General features: G+C 45.8%; 1 protein-coding gene across 7 annotated transcripts in view; it reads right to left on the bottom strand.

Moving 5' to 3' along the window:
• Positions 1-8,560: 8,560 nt before the first annotated feature.
• Positions 8,561-24,186, bottom strand: part of JAML (junction adhesion molecule like) — a 31,357-nt gene continuing 15,731 nt past the window's right edge. For all 7 annotated transcript variants that reach the window (XM_025266817.3, XM_025266816.3, XM_025266819.3 and 4 more), the window contains 5 exons: positions 22,411-22,648; positions 19,053-19,191; positions 16,054-16,114; positions 12,712-12,798; positions 8,561-9,071 (listed from right to left, as the gene is read on the bottom strand). In XM_025266817.3, coding sequence (XP_025122602.3) covers positions 8,979-9,071; positions 12,712-12,798; positions 16,054-16,114; positions 19,053-19,191; positions 22,411-22,648 — 618 coding nt within the window. In that variant the 3' untranslated portion in view covers positions 8,561-8,978. The remainder of the gene's footprint in view (positions 9,072-12,711; positions 12,799-16,053; positions 16,115-19,052; positions 19,192-22,410; positions 22,649-24,186) is intronic.

Genomic DNA, 24,186 nt, shown 5'->3' with positions numbered 1-24,186 from the left:
TATGCTGTTGTTCAATAATTACAATAATAAAAATGATATAATACTGTAGCCCACCAGATTCCTCAGTTCATGGAGTTCTCCAGGCAAGAACACTGGAGTGGGTAGCCATTCCCTTTTCCAGGGGGGCTTCTCAACCCAGGGATCCAACCTGGGTCTCCTGTATTGTAGGCAGATTCTTTACTGTCTGAGCCACTAGGGAAGCCCTAATATAATGTAAGAGCAGGACAATTAAGGGAAGAGGCTGGGCCCTGCCTAGACAACATATTTCTCATTCTTGAAGTCAGGAGACCTCCCCAACCACATGTGCACAGAAAGGCTCCTTGGAGGTTAAAGGGGGATTGATGTCAATGGATGCTCTACCCACAGGCCTTTGCAGTAGAATTCATCTTGGCTAAGAGATGCCTGTACACACATGGAAGGATCCTGAGATATGCCAAATATAAACTGGCAACTCAAAATGAATCAGACAACTCAAAATGATTGGCCAAAGGAAAACAGGAAGAAATGCCCCACGTAAGTGATTTTAACTGCCATAGGAGCACAGTTCAAGGACTTTCCCTCTGAGTTCGCACGTGTGTCTATGCACACATCCTGTACTCTTTTTTCCTCTTAATAGCTACTTGCTTCCCTACTTTCTGTCTTTGTGGAAATTCTTTTCTGCAAAGCCAAAGGGCCAGGCCCCTAGTCACTGACCACTGGTCTAATGGCCAGGATCTGGTGCACTCACCACCACAGCCTGGCCTTGCTCTGTGGCTGGGAACCCAAGCCTCCCTCCAAGCAATTGCAGGCCGAGGCCACCTGAGATAAGTAGTGTATATGTGTCAACGCTACTCTCTCAATTCATCCTTTTCCCTTTCTTTTTGTTAATTGCAATGAGGAAACAGAGGACAACAGGGCCTAACCCACTCAAGTTCAGTTCAATTCAGTCGCTCAGTCGTGTCCAACTCTTTGTGACCCCATGAACTGCAGCACGCGAGGCCTCCCTGTCCATCACCAATTCCCGGAGTTTGCTCAAACTCATGTCCATTGAGTCGGTGATGCCATCCAACCATCTCATCCTCTGTCATCCCCTTCTCTTCCTGCCCTCAATCTTTCCTAACATCAGGGTCTTTTCAAATGAGTCACCTCTTTGCATGAGGTGGCCAAAGTATTGGAGTTTCAGCTTCAACATTAGTTCTTCCAATGAACACCCAGGACTGATTTCCTTTAGGATGGACTGGTTGGATCTCCTTGAAGTCCAAGGGACTCTCAAGAGTCTTCTCCACACCACAGTTCAAAAGCATCAGTCCTTCAGTGCTCAGCTTTCTTTATAGTCCAACTCTCACATTCATACATGAGTACTGGAAAAACCATAGCTTTGACTAGACAAACCTTTGTTGGCAAAATAATGTCTCTCCTTTTTAATAAACTGTCTAGGTTGGTCATAACTTTCCTTCCAAGGAGTAAGCATCTTTTAATTTCATGGCTGCCATCACCATCTGCAGTGATTTTGGAGCCCAGAAAAATAAAGTCAGCCACTGTTTTCACTGTTTCTCCATCTATTTGCCATGAAGTGATGGGACCGGATGTCATGATCTTCGTTTTCTCAATATTGAGCTTTAAGCCAACTTTTTCACTCTCCTCTTTCAATTTTATCAAGAGGCTCTTTAGTTCTTCTTCACTTTCTGCCCTAAGGGTGGTGTCATCTGCATATCTGAGGTTATTGATATTTCTCCCAGCAACCTTGATTCCAGATTGTGCTTCTTCCAGCCCAGCGTTTCTCATATGATGTACTCTGCATATAAGTTAAATAAGCAGGGTGGCAATATATAGCCTTGACATACTCCTTTTCCTATTTAGAACCAGTCTATTGTTCCATGTCCAGTTCTAACTGTTGCTTCCTGACCTGCATACAGGTTTCTCAGGAGGCAGGTCGGGTGGTCTGGTATTCCCATCTCTTTGAGAATTTTCCACAGTTTGTTGTGATCCACACAGTCAAAGGCTTTGGCATAGTCGATAAAGCAGAAATAGATGCTTTTCTGGAACTCTCTTGCTTTTTTGATGATCCAGCGGATGTTGGCAATTTGATCTCCGGTTCCTCTGCCTTTTCTAAAACCAGCTTGAACATCTGGAAGCTCACGGTTCACGTATTGCCGAAGCCTGGCTTGGAGAATTTTGAGCATTACTTTACTAGTGTGTGAGATGAGTACAATTGTGTGGTAGTTTGAGCATTCTTTGGCATTGCCTTTCTTTGGGATTGGAATGAAAACTGACCTTTTCCAGTCCTGTGGCCACTGCTGAGTTTTCCAAATTTGCTGGCATATTGAGTGCATCACGTTCACAGCATCATCTTTCAGGATTTGGAGTAGCTCAACTGGAATGCCATCACCTCCACTAGCTTTGTTCATAGTGATGCTCCTAAGGTCCACTTGACTTCCCATTTCAGGATGTCTGGCTCTAGGTGAGTGATCACACTATCGTGATTATCTTGGTCATAAAGATCTTTTTTGTATAGTTCTTCTGTGTATTCTTGGCACCTCTTCTTAATATCTTCTGCTTCTGTTAGGTCCATACCATTTCTGTCCTTTATTGAGCCCATCTTTAACTTGAGCCCACTTAAGTTACCTATGATATTAATAGTTAAGGGCCGGGCTGGAGTCAGGACTCAAGCTGAGGTCTGTGTGAAACACTGCATATATCCAGTAATCCATATCACCTGTTACCAGGGGAAGGCGACATGAGAACTTCCCTTGGGTTGTTTAGAGACACAGGGAAGAGAAAACCAGAATAGATGAAGCAAGATGCCTGTGTGTGTCTGTCTGTGTGTGTGTGTGTAACAGAATGCAGAAAGAGTCAGGGCACAAAGGAATCAAATGGGAGGCCAGCACAGTGCTGAGTTCAGAGCAGACACCGGTGCCGCCTAGCTGCCCAGTGGTACCCTGGATGAATGAATGAGTGAATTTGGAGAGGGATGGGACATCATCCACATTATCGAGAAGGCAGTGAAATCTAGCCCAGGCCACTGAAGCCATCCTAGGTTGAGGAGGAGTGAAGTGGGTCAAATTTGGGTGGCAGTTGCTGAAGGCAGAGGTGTGGGGAGAAGACCTCTGAGCTTCTCCGCACCAGAGGTGCTTATCCGCACCTGATCTTACAGAGACTGTCGCCAAAGTGCCTCTCTCACTTCACTGGCTCTAACTGGCTCATTCACAGAGCTCACAGCCCAAAGGAAGAGAAATCAGAGAAGGAGAGATGGGGTAGCCTAGGAGAAAAGGGTCTCCTGGTGGCCACAACCCTCAGATCCCAGGCCTCCTCTGCCATCAGCACTGGCCTGGCTCTCAGGTGTGCTCACAGGGATACACCGGCATCGGCCCAGGGTCCCCCCAGCTCCCTCCCAGCCCCTCAGCCCAGTCCCAGTCTGCAGCACCATGCTGCCGCAGGCACATGTCTAGCGGAGAGTTTTGGTTTGATGTAGCCGGCCTCCTCCTTTTTCTTAACGCTGTTGAGCATGCCTGTGAGGCCCAGGGAAGCTGCTTGCTTACCCAGCTCACTTGGTCTCACACTGGGTCCAAAAGCTTCTATTTGGGGGACATCTAAGAAACAGACCCAGAAGTTCCTTTGCCTCTATCCAGAATTTGGCTAAGAGAAGCCAAGCCTGTGACTTAGTATAGCCTTTGTCCAATTCAGCTCTCCAGGACCAAGAGTCAGAAGGCATTGGATCAGGGGAGAGGCACCCTGGCAGGGTGAACTGGGAAGAGAGCAGACCTCGAGCCTCCCCACAGCTCAACCGGGCTTCCAGATGCCCATCTGCTTCAAAAAGGTATGCCTTGCCCCAGGAGCCAATAAAAGCCTGGGAAGCAGAAACTCAAAGAGGTAATCAATAATCTGCAAAACAAAGACACCACTATTGAAGACGGGCTATCTGGGGAATGGGGCCCTCTTTTCAGCATTTCTACCCAGTGCCATTTATCCCTGAAGACTGGATTAGACAACACTCAATTTTCTATCCTGCTGGCAGAAGAAGAAGAAAGGAAGGTGGTTTCCTTTTGCCTTTGGAATTCTTAGTTGAGGCTACAGAGAGCCCCCCTGGGTACCACTGCCTTACTGGACCAACATCCTCAGCCTCGCCTGGGAGCTCCTTAGAAATGCAGAGTCATGGGTCCCACTTCAGACCCAAAGAATCGGAATCTGCATGTTAAACAAGATCTTTAGATGTTTCTTGAGCACATGAAAGTTTAAGAAGTAATGCCTTCAATGAATATTAAAAGGTTTGCATCCCAGGAGCAAGAAGCAGTACAGAGGCCAGGTATGGGAGGCTGGGAAGAAGGGGCTGGCGAGCAGGAACAAGCTTGGGATTAAATGTGTACAGCACCAAGTGGCCTGCTCAGGAGTAACAATTTCACTCACCTTTCTTCTCTGCCCCGACCCTTCCCAAGCCATTCTGCACCAGGCAAGGTTCAAGGTTTCTCTTACCCCATGTAAGAGCTTCACATCATGGTGTCTCTACTTTTGAAGTTTCCTGTTCCAGGAATGCCCTTTCTCCCTTGTTTGCTCAGCTAGCTCCTAGTCTTTCTTCAAAAATCTACTAAATGACTTCCCTGGTGGTCCAGTGATTAAGAATCTGCCTGCCAAAAACGTAAGGGACACAGGTTTGATCCCTGGTCTGGGAAGATCCCACATACAGTGGGGCAACTAAGCCCGTGCCCCACAACCACAGAATCACACATGCTCTAGAGCTTGAATGCCACAACTACTGAAGCCCGAGGCCCTAGAGTCTGTGCTCCGCAACAAGAGAAGCCACAATGAGCAGCCCGTGCATTACAACTAGAGAGTTGACCCAGCTCCCAGCAATGAAGATTCAGTGAAGCCATAAACAAATAAAAATTAAATAATTTTTTAAAAATCTGCTACAAAGTAACCCCTTCCTTGTTGTACCTACATACTTCTCTCTGTGCTGCTTGACCCTGGGTCCGCTCACTCATCAGTTCCTTCATACAACAAACTCAAATATCTAATGTCCCCTGTGTGCCAAACACAAGGCTAGAAACTAGAGACATAGACATGAATGAGAACCAACTCACTCTGTGAAAGTGTACCTTCTAGACAGATAAATGTCTCAACTCTCATCTATGGTACCCCTGGGATTGCTTTAAGCCAGGGAGTATTGTCATTTTTTGTTTATATATCTTACCTCCCCAACTAGACTGTAGCTCCTTAAAGACAGGGGTTCTGTCTTATTCTTCTTAGTTTGTGCTAGGCCACTATTAGTCCCTGAGGAGATGAGAATGAATGTATGAATGAATATCTATTTCATGTCTTGGGAAAGAGCAGAAACTCCATCAACCTGACCTTCCACAGCCAAAGAGTGATGGAACCAGGACTGGGAGCCAGGTTCAGCCACCCTATTCCCTAGGAATTCCATTCAATGAAGGATTTTCCCACATGGAGTCAGATACTGCAACGCTCACAGAAAAGACCTAAAGCAGGATCTCTAAAGAGTTTAAGATCTCTCAGAGAAAATAAAACCCACACCCATGAAACAATTAGAAAACATCAGATGATAAAATCCAGTAAGTGTAGAGACACGTAGAAATGGACCATCACCCAAGCAAGACTCAAGCAGGTCCTTGAAGAAATGTTTATTTGGGCAGGTAAGAAGAAAAAGAGAATTCTAGACAGGGGAACACCAAGAGCAAAGGCTCAGAAGCACAAAAGACAAAGGTATATGGAGCATGGGGAAAAAATGGGAGGTGTGGATGGGTAGACAAGATGTGCCCAGTGTCAGAAGGCCATGAACATACAATGGGGAGTTCAGACAAGGGTTTGGGGAGTTCTGGGACAAAGTAAATCACTATTGCTCTCACCATCTAGGAAATATGAAAGGGTTTAGCTTTCTGTGAAAACTCCAAGTTCCCTTATTTTTTGATGAAGAAGGGGTGTTTCAAGAGTTGGTTTTTATAGAAGTGGTAATGGGCCACCTGATCTCCCTTGAGGAAGAACAAACCACATTTGCAAACCAACTGGCCAGGACAGAAGGTCAGGAGTTCTGAGAAACTTTGGTTTATTCTCAGTAAGAAGATAACTGGTCTGGGTTGGGACAAAACTTGCAACCTAAGGTTCTCTAGGTCTAACTGAGCTAAATCAGTGGCAGTATGACCACTTGCAAACACACACACATACACGTACAAAGAGCTGGTGTTTTATAAAGAAAATTCCCAGTATAGACATGTAAGCACACAGACCAGCTAAAAGGAGAAAGAGTGAGGGGGCAAAGAGAAAAAGACTGAAGGGCTGGCAGAAGGCAGAAGCCTTTTAAAGGAGGCATGGCTTCTGTAGGTCCCCAGGGGACAGGCTGAACTGTTTCAATTCCAGTAGCCAAACTCTGATGGTGCCAGATTCTCCATTATTCCTGGGTGGCCCCACCCCCTCCACCCTTAGGCTGCTTTCTGTTGGCAAAAGTTTGCTCGCTTCTGGAAGCCTTTGAATATGGGAGCATCTGGTCATCTAGAGACTTAAAATACTGCAAATTCAAGTAACATAACTGCTTGGATCTACAAGGAGATCCAGCTTGCTCCATCTCCAGCAGGTGTCTTGCCCTTCAGAACATCACCCCTCAGAGCTATGCAAAATCCTTCCCCAAGTTCGGCTTCCTAACTCTTTCTTTGGATGAGAAGAAGGACTTAGTTATTATATTTAGGGTTGCAGGGCTTCCTGCCCATAGACATAAAAAATAATGAGATGGGGACTGAATCATCAGATGACAGATCCACTGGGGAAAATATATTGGAAGGGGATGGAGGACCCAGACCAGGCTCTAGCCCCTAACCGACCTCATTTAGTTCCCATGATTATTTTCTATCAGACAAATAGCCTCAAAGAATTGATATAAACTTCGTCATATTGAACAGAGAGTAAGAGGCAGAGCCACGATTTAAACCAGGTTTGTTTCACCTAGAAGCCATTCCCTACGCCATATGCCTTCATGGTCCTGGATTTAGTAGACAACCACCCCTAAGCCAAGGGCATAGCGGGCAGGCAGGTCTTTCCCATGGGCCCCTGCAGGGCTTATTTTGGTTTGGGGCAAAATTGTATTTGACAGCTGTGGACTTGCGCTCTCAACCTGGACTCCATGACTGTGTGTAAGAGGAAGATTTGTGGAGAGGCAGAGTTGAGGGAGAGAGGTAGACTTCCTCTTCTTCCTCCTCAGAATGAAAGCTTAACCTTAAATGAATGGAATTCAAATTTGATGTGCGCTAGTCAAACCCTGCAGGGCTATGTGCACACTTGCCGGGGCAGAGCGCCCTCTGCAGGGAGGAGCACATGGAGAAGCTGCCTGCCCCACTCAGCCCTTATCCCAAGTATTCCTTTCTACCCAGGACAACCGATATACAATCACCATCCATCCACTCCACTCGGTATCCTGAAGGTTGTCATCACATGAAAACAATATTTGAGGAAGTGGAAAAGGGCCCCTTAGCCCAGGAGAGCATGTTGCCTAATAAGTCAGAAATGAAACCACTTCCTCCCCATGAACTCTTAGTATATGAAAGAGGGTCCCCACCCCATCATGTCAACATGTCTCCCCTCTCTGATATGTCTTGGACAGGATATTGCCTTAATCCACATATTGTAAATTACTGACATGCTCCTTATTGAGAGCTAACAATGAGGAGGAAACATTTCACGACTCTTAGCCATGACTGAACAAAAAGAGGCTTCAAGCCTCCAAGTAGAGACCAGAGGACAGCTGGTAAAAGAGAAAGTTAATGATGAGTGTCTAGTGGAGGGTCCTTGAAATCTGGAGAGTTAGGGAAATCACTCAAAAATGTAGCTCTGGGACTTCCGTGGTGGTCCAGTGGTTAAGACTCCACACTTCCAATGAAAGGTGCATGGGTTCGATCACTGGTCAGGGAACTAAGATCCCACGTGCTGTGGGGTGCAGCTAAAAAAAATTAAAAATTACCTCAACTTGAGGTTGGATCAGAAATCAGAGACCTCCAAAGGATCTTCTCTTTATCCAGGCCCTAAATGGCTAAGAGGGGAAAATGGGACACAGTACACGAGGCAGGCCATATGGGAGTAAAGACGAAGAGATCTGAGCTGAGCCCAGACTAGAAACAGGAGTTCAGAACCAGAGGATTAAAAAAAAAAAAAAAACAACTAGCCTTATTAAATCTTACAACAGTAAAGGAGCCAAAAGGAAAGGAATCTCACATTTCAGACCAAGAGTTAAATCAGTGGCTGTCCGCTTTGGTGACCCAGGAGTGTCACTTCTGAAAAAGACAAGTGCTCCAGATCCACCCATATATTCTATCCAGATCTCTGGTGGGGCCCAACCAAGAGCCACCAGCCACTCTGATACCCAGCCGGCATCAAGAAGCACTGAGTTACATCGAAGAGATGTATTCGTACCCCACTTCCACCCCATTCATGCCCCCCAAACTTCCTCAGGCCTCAAACCGGCCCCCAATGTGTGAGTCACAGCAGGGCTTTCTTCCAGTCACTTCAGCTGTTTCAGGAGTTCCCAACTACAGATTCTTCACCAGCACTCCACATGCCCTTCAGCCAGGGTAGAAACACAGGATGATTGCCACAGACTGCATTTATTTAGGGATCATTGGCCAAAGGAATAATCATTTGGGGTGGTTTTTATCTCTGATTCTTCTCTGGAACCTTCCACAGAGAGCACCGTCCAAGCAGAGGGTCTGACCTGAAGGGATGCTCGAGGCCACCGCGGCAGCTGACCAGGGTCCCCAGGGCCAGAGTCTCACTCCAGGGGGACCAAGTCCATGCTCCCCCTTATCAGCCTGTCTTCCTCCAGGGCTGTCCAGTCTCTTTGCTGGCCTTCGAGCCCTCCATTGTCAGCCCTCTGCCCAAGCAGGGAGGCAGGAAGAGGACTGAGAGGGCAGAGGGTCTGAAACAACCGCTACATGGATGTACTCAGGACACACAACAAAGAGAGTCTCTGCCGCAGCCAAGGCTAAAAGGACCACCCCTTCTTCTCAGAAGGCTTGCTCTGTTTTTGCCATTCCCCAAGTTGACCTTTGGTCTGGTGGGCTAGTTGGTGCTGACCTCAGAGAAGGCCAAACTGGGTTCTGTTGAGAGGAGAGAAACAAAGCATATTTGTAAGAAGCATTTCAATCATAATAGTTACCATTTACTGAGCTCCTTCCATCTCTCTGGGCCAGTTCTGAATTTCACATGCTGCACTACCTCATTTGTTCCTCACCACCCGAGAGGTAGGTTTTGTTAATATTATTCCCATTAAGGATGAGGAAACTGAAGCTCAAGAAACCAAGTTACCTGCCCACTGCCCAAGACGATCCAGCTTCTAAGTCAGGGTAAAGATTTGGATGCTGGTCTGTCCAACTCCAAAGCTAGGGATCATAACCATTGTGCCACACGGCCTCAGAAAGAGGACGTGGTATGGCGCCCCTCCATTTAAGTAAATTTAATAGAAAAGCAAAGGTTCTGGGACTTCCCTGGTTGCCCAGTGGTCAGGACACCAGGGAGGCATGGAGGGAGGGCAAGGGGAGGGTGCAGGGGCAGGGCTCAATCCCTGGCTGGGGATTTAAGATCCTGCACACTGCAGGTGTAACCAAAAATAAACATCAATGTAAAAAAAAAAAAAATCCATGATGAACAAAAAATCCAAAAAAAAAATTTTTTTTAAGTAAAATTTCTTTGTTACCCCTGCTCTCTATCAGATAACAGCCCCCTACCTGAAGTCTCAAACAAGTGGTACACAGGCTAGAATTCACCCACAGCCGTGTATAACTTGACACAGTGTTTTGCAGTAGCTTGACGAGCCCCTGAAGGCCTTTGAGACTATGGCCCTGGTCCCCCATCACACTTGCTTTATTGGATCTGTTTCAAGGGGCCATGGGTGCTGTTTTCTGCAGAGTTTAAATCGCAAACACCTGGCACCAAGCATGAGGTGCTGGCACTGAGGGCGACTCACTGCTCCGTCACCTCTGCCCCACAGAGCGTCTGCGAACGGCACCGCCCAGGTGACGGCCACACTGAGCAGCAGGCACCGTTATCAGCAGGTCTCTAAGGCAAGGTTCTGGCAGCTGCTGCCGCATCACATGGCAATGATGGGAGAAGGATTGGGGGAAGGGGAATGACTGTGTTCAACTTCAGAGGGGAGCTCGCGTTTCACTTGGTGGAGCAAGGCCAGATTCTGATCTCACTCTGCCCTGGCAGAACCTTTCTCTGTTGCAATCATCTGGGAGTCATGTGTCCTTGGAGCTGGTGTAACAGGAAAAAAACACAAGCCATCATCCTATAAACAGAGAAGGCCAGCCTTCCTGAACACAGCAGAACACTGTTCCCTCCATGGCTGGGGTGCCTATTGTGAGAGTCCCTCGGTCGTGTCCGACTCTCTGTGACCCCATGGACTACACAGTCCACGGAATTCTCCAGGCCAGAATACTGGAGTGGATAGCTGCTCCCTTCTCCAGGGGATCTTTCCAACTCAGGGATCGAACCCAGGTCTCCCGCCCTGCAGGGGGATTCTTGACCAGCTATTATTTATCTACAAATAGCATCATGTTCCTCGCCAGCTCATTCCTTTTGTCCTTACCCCTACTCACTACACAGCCAGTGTCTTTTCTAGGTGCTAGACTTCCCTGGAGAGTTGAACAAAGAGAACATAGGAATCAGACTCTATATTATTACATGAAATCCAGCATGCAGCCTTCCAGCAGTTGGATTATGTCAAGGTACAATAAGTCACAGAATTAAAAAAATCTAAGAGTTGAAAGATATTGACTTTAAATACAACTGGTGGGTAAATTTAGTTTAGGGCTTCCCAGGTGGAGTTTCGACTCAATGGTCATGAGTTTGAGCAAACTCCATGAGATAGTGAAGGACAGGGAAACCTGGAGTGCTGCAGGCCAAGGGGTTGGCAAAGAGCCCCCATGGGGACATAACTGAGCAATTAGACAACAACAAATGTGGAGCTAGTGTAAAGAATCTGCCTGCCAATGCGGGAGATGTGCATTCAATCCCTGGGTCAGGAAGATCCCCTAGAGCAGGAAATGGCAACTCACTCCAGTATTCTTGCCTGGAGAATCCCATGGACAGAGGAGTCTGGCGGGCTACAGTCCATGGGACCACAAAGAGTCGGATGTGACTGAGCACACACAGGTAAGTTTAGTAAACATTGTAAATTACAGGAAAATACCAGTGAAGGATAAGCTCACAAGATAACACTGAAGACGTGTAACACTCCAGGACATACTAGAACGTATATATTTGGATATACGTTGGCCATCCAGAATTGGAGCCAACTAGAAATCAGTGTGGAGAAGGCGATGGCACCCCACTCCAGTACTCTTGCCTGGAAAATCCCATGGACAGAGGAGCCTAGTGGGCTGCAGTCCATGGGGTCGCTAAGAGTCGGATACAACTGAGTGACTTCACTTTCACTTTTCGCTTTTGTGCATTGGAGAAGGAGATAGCAACCCAATCCAGTGTTCTTGCCTGGAGAATCCCAGGGACAGGGGAGCCTGGTGGGCTGCCATCTATGGGGTCGCACAGAGTCGGACATGACTGAAGCAACTTAGTAGCAGCAGCAGGAGCAGCAGAAATCAGTGTAAAGATAAAACCATTAGTAATCTAAGGAATTCTAAAAGATATGTGCAGAGAAGAGGTCATACTCAGAAATGTAAAAAAATAAAATTTAATAACAAGATAAAGCAATTAGCAAGTATTTAAAATATCCCAATGGATATGGCTCAGTGGCAAAGAACCCAACTGCCAATGCAGGGGACACAGGTTGGATCCCTGAGTCAAGAAGATACCCTGGAGGAGGAAATGGCAACCTACTCCAGTATTCTTGCCTGGAGATCCCATGGACAGAGGAGCCTGGTGGGCTAAAGTCTTTGAGATCACGAAAGAGTCAGGTATGACTTAGCAACTAAACAACAACAATAAAATATCCAGACACCATAGGAAAACTGTAAGGGCTGTGAATAAAGGAGCATTGGGTAAAATAGCATAAACAGTAGAGTTCTCATAGTTAGTGGTGCATCAAATAAAGAATGTTACTAGCATAAAGAGGACTTGGGAAAGACATGGAATTCATTAAGGGACCTAGGGCTTAAATCGTATACAGCAATTCCTTAGCACAACATGCACTAGGAAGTTATTGGTGCTGGGCTTGCAGGCATGTGTGTATGAGCATCTAATGTGCATGGCAAATTTGTGTTGCGTTCAGTTAATAAAGTGCAAATAATGATCTTATGCTGCAAAAACAAAAAAATCTAAGAGTTGGAAGGGACCTTTTGAAAGGGAGGAAAACAGTTCCTCATGACATGATTTTTGTACAAGGATCTTCCAGTCGCTCTTCACTACATTGTGTTAAACCAGTATTGTGCTGATGAGGAAGAGATCTTTATCTAACCTCATGATGGCACTTCCTTTTACCTCTAAGATCAACCCTCTTGAGCTCTAGAGATGCTCAGAAGACTCAAAATTGGGTATAAGGACAAGTTTGCTACTACTCGTCTCTCCAGCAGAGCTTCAACTTCTTACAATTTCCAACTACCTAGAAAAAGCTCTGCCTTCAGCAGAGTGTTCCCCTACCCCACCACCACCCCACCTCACCCCCACCCCTGCTCCCGCCAGGAAACCTAGCAATGTCCATCCCCCGTGAGTCTGCCATATCCTTCCCAAGTCCTTTTCCTGCCTCCAGACACCAGGCTCAGCGGGACCCAGAACATTCCTCACCATGGTCATGTAGGTGGCCTCTGATTTTCCACTTGATTCTTCCTCATCGTTCACCTCTTGTGTGGCTATCGAGGAATAAATATGTTTCTGGAGGGGAGAAAATCATATAAACATTCTTAAAACTCAACAAATCTTACATGCCAGAGAAAAGGCTTTCTTTTCTATGTTCTTATGATCCCCTATGTTTACAGGGCATCAACCCCCAAAATCAGTGGGTTATTGAGAGCTACAGAATGATCATAGGTCACAATAATCCAGTCCTCAGACTTCCTGAAAATTAACTCATTGGCAAAGAGCACTATATTAAGAACCAAATTCTTTGGTTCAAAAGTCAAACCTCTGGGACTTCACTGGTGGTCCAGTGGTTAAGACTCCACACTCCCAATGCAGGGGGCACAGGTTCAATCCCTTGTCTGGGAACTAAGATTCCACTTGTCCCACGGTGTGACCAGGAAAAAAAAAAAAAGTCCAACATCTTTGTTTGGATGGACATTGAGGTAGCAGCAGGGAATTCTTATTTTGCCTAATGATTTGAATTTTGTGGTTATTTTTTCCTAATTAGAGTCTTGGCAGGACAGCATTCATCAGCATGTAATTGTCATCATCTTTCCAATAGGGCTTAAATGGCAGGAACAGCCCTCACTGAACTTCATGTCTGTGAGGTCAGGGGTACTTTGCGACTCCCGTCCCTGTCACTATTTGGGGAAGTGATATCATCCAGTGACAAATTCTTAGACTTCTGGAGTCCCCTGTACTATGATGTGAGAAAATCCTACTCTTGGGTCACAAACAGCCCAAAAGATGGATAGGATAGGTATGTAAGAAGAGTTTTTCAAAAGAAAGAAAGGAAGGCCGGAAGAAGGAAAACAGGAAGTAAGAAAGAAAGAGGGAGGGAGGGGGGAAGAGAGGAGGGAAGAAAAGAAAGAACAACAGTGGGGGGAGTTCAAGGAAATTAATCCATTTCTCAGTTCCTACTAGAAATTATTATTTATATAAACTATCACAAACCAATATGATCAAGAAAAAGTTCTTGATTCTCTCTTTCTAAAGGTTCCTGAATATTTAATGTGAACTATTAACTCCTTCACTTAACCTCAGATCAGATCAAATCAGATCAGTCGCTCAGTCATGTCTGACTCTTTGCGATCCCATGAATCGCAGCACACCAGGCCTCCCTCTCCAACACCAACTCCCGGAGTTCACTGAGACTCACTCCATCCAGTCAGTGATGCCATCCAGTTATCTCATCCTTTGTCGTCCCCTTCTCCTCCTGCCCCCAATCCCTCCCAGCATCAGAGTCTTTTCCAATGAGTCAACTCTTCGCATGAGGTGGCCAAAGTACTGGAGTTTCAGCTTTAGCATCATTCCTTCTTAAGAAATCCCAGGACTGATCTCCTTCAGCATGGACTGGTTGGATCTCCTTGCAGTCCAAGGGACTCTCAAGAGTCTTCTCCAACACCACAGTTCAAAAGCATCAATTCTTCAGTGCTCAGCCTTCTTCACAGTCCAACTCTCACATCCATACATGACCACAGGAAAAACCACAGTCTTGACTAGACGGACCTTTGTTGGCAAAGTAATGTCTCTGCTTTTGAACATGCTATCTAGGTTGGTCATAACTTTCCTTCCAAGGAGTAAGCGTCTTTTAACTTCATGGCCTCAGTCACCATCTGTAGTGATTTTGGAGCCCAGAAAAATAAAGTCTGACACTGTTTCCACTGTTTCCCCATCTATTTCCCATGAAGTGGTGGGACCAGATGCCATGATTTTCGTTTTCTGAATGTTGAGCTTTAAGCCAACTTTTTCACTCTCTACTTTCAATTTCATCAAGAGGCTTTTTAGTTCCTCTTCACTTTCTGCCATAAGGGTGGTATCATCTGCATATCTGAGGTGATTGATATTTCTCCCGGCAATCTTGATTCCAGCTTGTGTTTCTTCCAGTCCAGTGTTTCTCATGATGTACTCTGCATAGAAGTTAAATAAACAGGGTGACAATATACAGCCTTGATGTACTCCTTTTCCTATTTGGAACTAGTCTGTTGTTCCATGTCCAGTTCTAACTGTTGCTTCCTGACCTGCATACAAATTTCTCAAGAGGCAGGTCAGGTGTTTTGGTATTCCCATCCCTTTCAGAATTTTCCACATTTTATTGTGATCCACACAGTAAAAGGCTTTGGCATAGTCAATAAAGCAGAAATAGATGTTTTTCTGGAACTCTCTTGCTTTTTCCATGATCCAGTGGATGTTGGCAATTTGATCTCTGGTTCCTCTGCCTTTTCTAAAACCAGCCTGAACATCGGGAAGTTCACGGTTCACAAATTGCTGAAGCCTGGCTTGGAGAATTTTGAGCATTACTTTACTAGCATGTGAGATGAGTGCAAGTGTGCAGTAGTTTGAGCATTCTTTGGCATTGCCTTTCTTTGGGATTGGAATGAAAACTGACCTTTTCCAGTCCTGTGGCCACTGCTGAGTTTTCCAAATTTGCTGGCATATTGAGTGCAGCACTTTCACAGCATCACCTTTCAGGATTTGGAATAGCTCAACTGGAATTCCATCACCTCCACTAGCTTTGTTCGTAGTGATGCTTTCTAAGACCCATTTGACTTCACATTCCAGGATGTCTGGCTCTAGGTCAGTGATCACACCATTGTGATTATCTGGGTCGTGAAGATCTTTTTTGTACAGTTCTTCTGTGTATTCTTGCCATCTCTTCTTAATATCTTCTGCTTCTGTTAGGTCCATACCATTTCTGTCACTTAACCTCAGAATGGATCATAATCACCCCTCATATTGATACAGTGCCTCAGAGATTATAGAACACTTGCACATAGCGTCATGTTATTTGAACCTCACAACTGGGCAAATGTGTTTGTCCTTATCCTCATTTGGGGGATGAGAAAACAGAGGCTCAAGAAGTGGCAGAGCTGGGCTTGAACTGGGACTTTCCGATTCCAAGTCCAGTGCTCTTTCCCAGGACCCGCCCACCCCTACTCACTATGCTCCTCACTACTCCTGGGCTGTTACTGAGTGATGGAGATCTCCTAGGCACTGGAGGTGCTGAGACATAACAGTGAATGAGACACAGTTCTCAGGAGAAGGATAAAGACACCACCTGGGTGCTGGAGCAGTCTCCACCTTGTCCTCATGGGGCACAGCTGCAAAACGGGATAATTCTGTTTTTTGGTTTGTCCTTTTTTATTATTTTATTTATTTGGCCCTACAGGCCTGTGGGCTCTTAGTTCCCTGACCAGGAATCAAACCCATGTCCCATGCATTAGAGGCACAGAGTCTTAACAACTGGACCGCCAGGGAGGTCCCAGAATGACAGAATTCTTCTCTTACCTCTGCACAAGCCTTCTCTGTGTTCTCCAGGCTTTTGACCAGGGTGGTGGAAGTGACTGAACTGCAAAGACATGAAAGCACGTGCAATTAACCACCCGGCATTGTAGAGTCAAGGGTGATAACACAAGACCACACAGAGTTTTTACCAAAAGAGACCCCAGCGGAGGACCCACTTGTAGACACCTTCAGCCCGCACTACACAGCTCAGCTTAGAATCTGAGGCATGCATCTCTTTAATGGAGAGCAGAGAAGTATCTAAAGGAAGCCTGGGCTGAAGACAGCTTCATCCTCTCTAGTGAGTGAAAGTTGCTCAGTGGCGTCTGACTCTTTGCAACCCCATGGACTATACAATCCATAGAATTCTCTAGGCCAGAATACTGGAGTGGGTAGCCTTTCCCTTCTCCAGGGGATCTTCCCAACCCAGAGATCGAACCCATGTCTCCCGTACTGCAGGCAGATTCTTTACCAGCTGAGCCACAAGGGAAGCCCTCAGCCTCTCTACTGTCACCCTAATAACTTCCTGTAAGTGAATTAATAGAGGGACTCCATGGGATTCGATTTCATCATTTCCGAGGACTAGGGAGAAGAAGCTGGACCAGCAGGGGGCAGCAGAAACTCAGCAAGACACCAGTTTAAAGGCTCTGGGACTCTCCCTGGGGGAAGGACAAGCAGAATCAACCCCACAAACACCCAGGCCTAGGAGCTCTGGCCCCTTCCTGGCCCCTTGGCCTTTGATCTCTTGACCATTTGCCGTCTGCTTTTGCTACTGAATGGCCTTCCGTTTTTCTACTTTGGCCTGAAGTACAGCTAAAAATAACAACCAGGGTTAAAGCTAGAAGGGGAATTTGTTTTTTTGTCTCAAAGTGTAAATATTTTAATATTTCCTGATTATAAAGTTGTATGCTCTGATTGTAAAATAATTCAAATATTACAGAAATGTAGACAGTCTGAAGTTCAAGTTCCAGTAAACCTCCTACCCTCATAGGATCCACCTTTTCTTTTCTCCCAAATAGCACTATTAGTATTTTAAAATTATCCTTCCAAACTTCTCTCAATGCATAAGTATACTCACACAGAATATATTTAGTATGTGTGCTGCTGAAGTGAGAATTACATAATTTACTTTTTTATTAAAATAAGATCCTACTATACATTGTATATTACTTCTTGGACATCTTTCCCCATCATTACATATAGGGCTGAGCAGTATTTCACTGACTGGAATACCAATTCATTGGATCATTACCTTTCTGACAGGCACTGACAATGATTTCAGTTTTTAATTATAACCTTTGTTACAGCAACCATTTTTATGCACAAATCTCAACACATCCATCTGATTATTCCTTAGAATAAACAGATACACAGACATGGGAGTTCTGTTCTTCATTTTGAGAGAAACTGAGGTCCAGATCAGGGAAGTGAGCTGATAGGGAAGCCACACTGTCTAACTCTTTGTTCTGTGTTGCCCACCTGCCCAGAGCAAAGACTTTCAATTTCAAAACCAAGTCAGAAAGCCCCTGGGGAGTCAAATGCAAACCTAGCGGACACCAGCAGTTTCTGTATGATCCATGTCCCATGGAGAAAGGAGACCTAAAAGTCAGCTCTATTCAGTCTAAATGGGGGTTCTTGCCCCTTGACACTATTTCAAAAGGAGAGTCAATTTGCCCTAGCAACATAGTTCATCAACAGCGGGGTAAACAGAAGGGTATGGCCCAGCCAAAATCAGTGAAATGCTAGTGCTCACACCAGAGCATATACAAATTCCTGAGATACTAGGAGAACTGCAGGTGATGGAGCTGGTAAAGAATCTGCCTGTTCAATGCAGGAAACAAACAGATACAGGTTCAATCCCTGGGTCGGGAAGATCCCCTGGTGGAGAAAATGGCAACCCATTCCAGTATTCTTGCCTAGAAAATCCCATGGACAGAGGGGCCTGGAGGACTATAGTCCATGGTGTCGCAAAGAGTCAGACACAGCTCTGAGCATGCATGTACAGAGAACTTCAAGCCTTTAAAAATACATTCACTAAAAATAATTTAGGACCTGAGGCTGTCCATTCAAAAATAGCTTCTCATAATTAAAATGTGGTCCTTCAAATAAAGTCACTGACAACCTTCAAAATCTGAGCTTCTCTAAAAAGTGTATACGTACTATGGGTAATTCAAAAATCATTTCTTTCAGGCATTGAATAGCACCATTATGGTTCTTGCATAGGATTTATACTCTTAATTATGCTCTACTTGGACAAACATTTGTAAGTCTTTGTAATCTTATAAAATGAGGATGATGTGGGAATGTGCAAGGCCTTTCAGGACAACCAAGAACAGAGGAGGCTTCCCTGGTGGCTCAGTGGTAAAGAATCCACCTGCCAATGCAGAAGATATGGGTTTGATCCCCGGGTCAGGAAGATCCCTTGGAGAAAGAAATGGCAAGCTATTCCACTATTCTTGTCTGGGAAATCCCACAGACAGAGGAGCCTGGCAGGCTACAGTCCATAGGCTCGCAAAAGAGTCAGAGACAACTTAGAGACTGAACAGTGAGCAAGGGGGGTGGGGTCACTATACGATGACATCTAACGTGATTACCCCAGATGATGGCTAATTTAAAATACTCCCTTCCGGGCTTCCCTGGTGGTTCATTGGTTAAAAATCCTTAAGCCAATGCAGGGGACACAGGTTCGATTCCCTGGTCCAGGAAGATCCCACATGCCATGGAGCAACTAAGCCTGTGCACCACAGCTACTGAGCCCACTCGCCGCAATGACTGAAGCCTGAGCACCTAGAGCCCGTGCTCAGCAACAAGAGAAGCCGCTGTAACAAGAAGCCCACTAGTCGCAACTAGAGAAGACCCACCACAATAAATGAATAAATCTTTCTAAAAATAAATAAAATACACCCTTCTGGGGAAATGGTACACATAGGGTCCTACCACTCTCCTCCACTTCCGCCTAGAGGCACCTAAGCCTCCCGGTCCAAGAGATGGGAACAGCCCCGTACCTCTTATTTCTGTAGGCCATCTTCACAATCAGTATCAGAACCGGAAGCAGCAGGATGGTGGCGCAGACAATCCCCACGATGATCACCAGCTGGTTACCACCCAGGATCTCTGGTCTGAGGGCTACCGGGGTCACCAACGCTTGGGAAAGGGGAGCAATGACAGAGCCTCAACATTCCAGAGAAGAGCTGGGAGCCTCACCAGTTCTATGCCAAGCAGCAACCGCCACGTCAGGAAGTAGGAGGAGAAGGCCAGCCTTCACCCCACATGGAAGCACTGGGACTCCAGCTGACCCCTTTAGACTGAGAACCAGCCTTTGCCCACCCCTTTTTACCCTTAAAATATAGATGAAGGTGGGTGGGTAAACAGAATATCACCTGATGTACAGTAGAGTTTCTGTTTACATTAACAATTCTATCTTAAAATGTGGTTCACCAAATGACACAAATAACAGACATGTTAGAGGCTGCTGCCCTTTCTACGGTGAAGTGATTGTTCTCAAAGGTATCTAGGCTACAATACAGCCCCATAGTCGTGATACCAAGCACGACACTTCCATCCGTCTATATAGCACCCTTCACCCATTTCCTCAATTCACTCCAAACACATACATCCAACACCTCCTGGGTGCCAGATAGTACTAGGTGCAGAAGATACAAAGACCAATGATGCATGGTCCGTGCCCTCAAGGAGGGGGACGGTGTGCACGGAACGCCACGGACTGCTATAGGAGCTATGAGAGCAGTCCGCATGGGGGACAAAGCAGCGCTGAGAAAAGAGCACCAAGTTCTATGGGGAGCAGAACCTGAGACTTTGTCAGCAAAAGTTTTAAAGTTTGAGTCTGAAAGGAACGATCAAAGATTTTAGCAACAATGGAAGAAGGATAGGGGTGAGGGATGTAGGGACATTATACCCAAGGTCTGGAGCCTTTAGGTTCAGGATGGTGCTTAGAGAAACTAGCAAGAGGTCCATGGCTCTGGGTCAAAGGTTGCGTGTGAGGGCGTGATGGGGAATGAGGCTGGGTAGATAATAGGATCTAAGTCATGAAGGACCTTGATTACCTCAATGAGGAGTTTGTTTCAATTTTTCGTTTTGCTCTGTTTTTTGTTTTTTCTGTAGGCAATGGAGAAGACATTGAAAGGTTGTAGGAAGTTCAGATTGTGATTGAGAAAGATGGCACCGAGGATGAGGGGTAGCGACTAAGCGAAAGCAGAGACTGGTGAGAGGCCTACAGCCTGAGACAGGTCGATAGGCAGAATGAGGGGATGGTGCCAGATGAGAAAGAAGACAGATCCAAAGTCGGCAGTCGAAATGACAGGACCTGTTGACTTGTTAGACTGGGGGTCCTGGGAAAGGGAAAAATCAAGTACAACTCTCAGGCATGCAGTTGGATAACTGTGTAGATAGCGGTGGCATCGACTGAGGTTGCAGAGGTGGGCAGGGGAGAGGTGTGAGTGGTAGATTTGGATTATTCGTGTTTGAGTATTTGTGGAATATCTGAGTGGAGTTCATATACAGAGATAGATGGATGGATGGATGGACGGATGGACGAATAGGTTGTGCCTAACAGAATATATTAAATGTATACAGAACATGGTGTTCAATACTGCTGGGGTAGGGAAGGTCAAGGACGAACAGTTAGAGTGCCACTGTGACCTACACTGGAGGAGAGGTACAAGTAGAAGGCTGACTGCAGAGTGCTGTGAGTTAATGCAAGATGAGACAGGAAGCACTGAGTTCAGTCCTTTGCAAACTATCTGATGATGTCTAGAAAAATGTATAATGTATTATGATGAAAGTCGCACAACTCAGAATATACTAAAAACACTGAGTTGTACGTTTTAAATGGGTGAATTGTGTGGCGTGTGAGTTGTATCTCAATAAAGCTGTTTCAAGAAAAAGTAAGACACTGGCTATCTATTTTACATATGGTAATGTATATCTTTCAATGCTATTGTCTCCAATCATCCCACCCTCTCGACTCCTCCCACTGAGTCCAAAAGTCTGTTCTTTATGTCTGTGTCTCCTGGAGGGGTGGTGTGAGGAGGGATGTGGGTAGGAGTTCAAGAGGGAGGGGACACATGTATGCCTATGGCCGATTCATGTTGATGTGTGGCAAAAGCTACCACAATACTGTAATTATCCTCCAATTAAAACAAATAAATAAAGTTTAAGTGAAAGAGGAGAAAAAAGAAAAGGTATGACATAGGGTGAGAGCTAAAGCAGACAAGGACACAGGGAAGAGGAAGAGTTGAGTGCATCCATGTGCTTAATGGCAGAAGCCCACAGAAAGTATGAGCTTCAAGAGGCATGTTGTGAGGGTCCTGAGAAGGAGGAGAGGGTACCACCTGAGCACAGGGACTCGGATAAGCTCCCAAAGGGAAGGGAGCTCAGGATGGCAGGGCAAAGATGAGGATGGAGTAGATGGAGGTCTGTTTGTGGGTGTGGAGGGCTCAGAAGTTGCATGAGTTCCCGCTAATGGCTTCTCTTTCTTGTGAAGCACAGGTTAAGACTTCTGAGAGTGAAGAAAGCCATCTGCCCTGCTTCCCTCTCCAGCTGGGATCCTTCATTATTGACAAGAAGGTGCCTCCATGGACTTAAGTCTCTGGCCAGAGGTATTGAGGGTAGAGGTGCTTCCTCACCCCTATCCCTGCCCCCAACCAACCACAGCCAACCCCTGGGGCCCTCGCAAAAGGCAAAGTCCACAGGCCACATCCTGACTGCTAACTGGGTTCTGGTTTAACTTTAACCCCTCACTTATCAACCCCTCTCAGTCAACACAATTGAGTCTTTACTCTCCTCCTCACCAATGCCCTTAATACACACTGCCAGAATAAAGAACCTTGGATCAGAAACTCCCTCTATTTTTGGTTCCTTCCCCTTCCTGTTTCCTCTGTTCTTTGCTGTCTCTCACCAGCTCAGGAGCATCTTCTCTTCTACTACAGAGCATAGAGCATCTTCCTTGAAGCCAAGTCAAAATGACCCCAATCCATCTCTGAGCTCCTGTATCTTTAAATTGGTATATTACAGAAACCATGAGTGAGGCTTGGCAGAGGGGTTGGCATTCACTCAGTATTATTACCTTTTTTTCCCTTGACCTACCATCAGAGAAGCACTAGGGTGAGGCAGGCAAGGTGCCTAGGGCACCAAATTTAAGGAGGGATTACTCTCAAGGTCATGAAAGCACAGGGTAGGAGTGCTTGATAAGTCCGAGGCTTATCAGGGGCAGGCAAGTACAGGACCTGAGAGTGATGCCTCCTTAAATTGTGCATCCTAGAAGCCTCTCCAGCTTCCCCCCGGTACTGCCCCTGCCTACCGGCTATGCAGCCCCTCCTCCCCACCCGGCCAGATGTTACATACTTCGGGGCTCTTTCAGGATCACTTGCAGCACAGTGGTTTTCCTGAATGTCAGGTTCCCCAGGTAGATACGGCAGGTGTAGTTTCCCCCATCAGACTCCTTCACTCCGTGGAGCATTATAGAGGCATCATTGCGGGAAGTGTCTCCCACCAAGTTTACACGGTTCAGGAAGCGGCCCCAGTTCTGGGAGTACCCCATGGGTGTTCTGAGTTTGGGCTGATAGCGCAACACAATCTCCTCCTAGAAGGGAAAGGCAAAATGTAAGAGACTGAAGGACTGGGGTGGGAGGGAGCTCTCGGGATTCACAGGCTCTACGTGTAGAAGCAGTAAAGGTATCATCAGAAAGTATCAGAAAACACAAAGCCACGGACACACGTGTCCACACCAACCTCCTTGCTGCTCCTTGAGTGCTGGCCTCAGGGCCTTCGCACTTGCTGCTCCCTATGCCTGGAACACTCTTCCCACCTAGACAGACGCATGGTTGCCTCCTTCACTTCCCCGAGACCTCTACTCAAATGTTACCTTTTTGGTGAGGCCTCCCTGATCACCTACATAAAACAACAATCACAAAAGCCTGCTTTCTTGTTCATAGCTCTTACTGTTACCTGACATACTGTGTATATACTTCATTATTACTATTATTTGGCCTCATTGGGTGTTAGTTGCCCCACAGCATGTGGGATCTTAGTTCCCTGACCAGGGATCAAACCAGTGTCCCTGCATTGCAAGACGAATTCTTAACCACCGGACCACCAGTGAAATTCCTACTTCTTCATTATTCTTCTATGTATCTCCCTCCATCTTGATTGTAAGTCTCCCACCAGGGCAGGAGCTTTGAGTAGTCACCACATAACAGACGCTTTAGAAATACTTGTTAAATAAAAAAGTGTCTGAATTTTTCAAAAAGGTATATAAATGCCATTATTTTTTAGAAGTTTTTAAGAACAGGAAATGAGGATACAGACACAAATATGAATGAAAAGACCTGGCACTGAACCTGTTGCCTCTTGTGATTCCAACTCATAACTCACAAAAGTCAACTACCATCCTGTGTTCTGCAGTGACTCACTTTGGTGGATGACAATTAAATACACAGTGAGTTCCCAGAGGTGAACCCGAAACTACATGTAATTCCCCAGACCCCACCATGAAGCCATCCTTTCTGATCCACTCAGACAGCATATAGGAATCAATCGAGTGTAAATGACATTTTGTACGGATGACCTGGAATATGTCTTCATTTGTAAAAGCTAAATCTTTTCTAAGCTTGGTACCTTAACTTTTATTAATGATAAGTCATGTGAGATATCTCTCAAGACACAGCTTGACTCATCAGGACATCACCATGCCATAGTTGACATCTACTGCTCTAATGAACTAACCTGCTGTTTACTGCTTCAGAGTTCCTGTGAAGTACCCTCCTCATCTTGGCCTCCAGCACTACTAATCCCAACATTCAACACATCCATGAAGACAAAGAAAATCCCATCACATAAATGGGGTGAAGGGGTGCAGAAGAACTCACAAAAATAACCCAAATAAGACAATCATTCTTATGCCTAACCCATTGCTCTCCTGGCTAGGTCACCAAAAGCATTCCCCCTTGTTATTCCATGAATTCTATAAAAAGGAAAAGAGAGAGAGAGGATAAAACCAAGATGCAGTAGCCAAATCATGAACAAATGCTCTACATCACCATGTCCTAGATGCATCCTGACAACCCAAAAAGTCAAGCAGTAGCAACATCTACTTCATCATCATCGTCATTAGTCATTTTT

The sequence above is a fragment of the Bubalus bubalis genome, chromosome 16 (assembly GCF_019923935.1).
Source record: "Bubalus bubalis isolate 160015118507 breed Murrah chromosome 16, NDDB_SH_1, whole genome shotgun sequence".
Lineage (NCBI taxonomy): Eukaryota > Metazoa > Chordata > Mammalia > Artiodactyla > Bovidae > Bubalus > Bubalus bubalis.
Note: the sequence above shows the minus strand (reverse complement) of the source record. Positions and strands in the feature narration are given on the sequence as shown.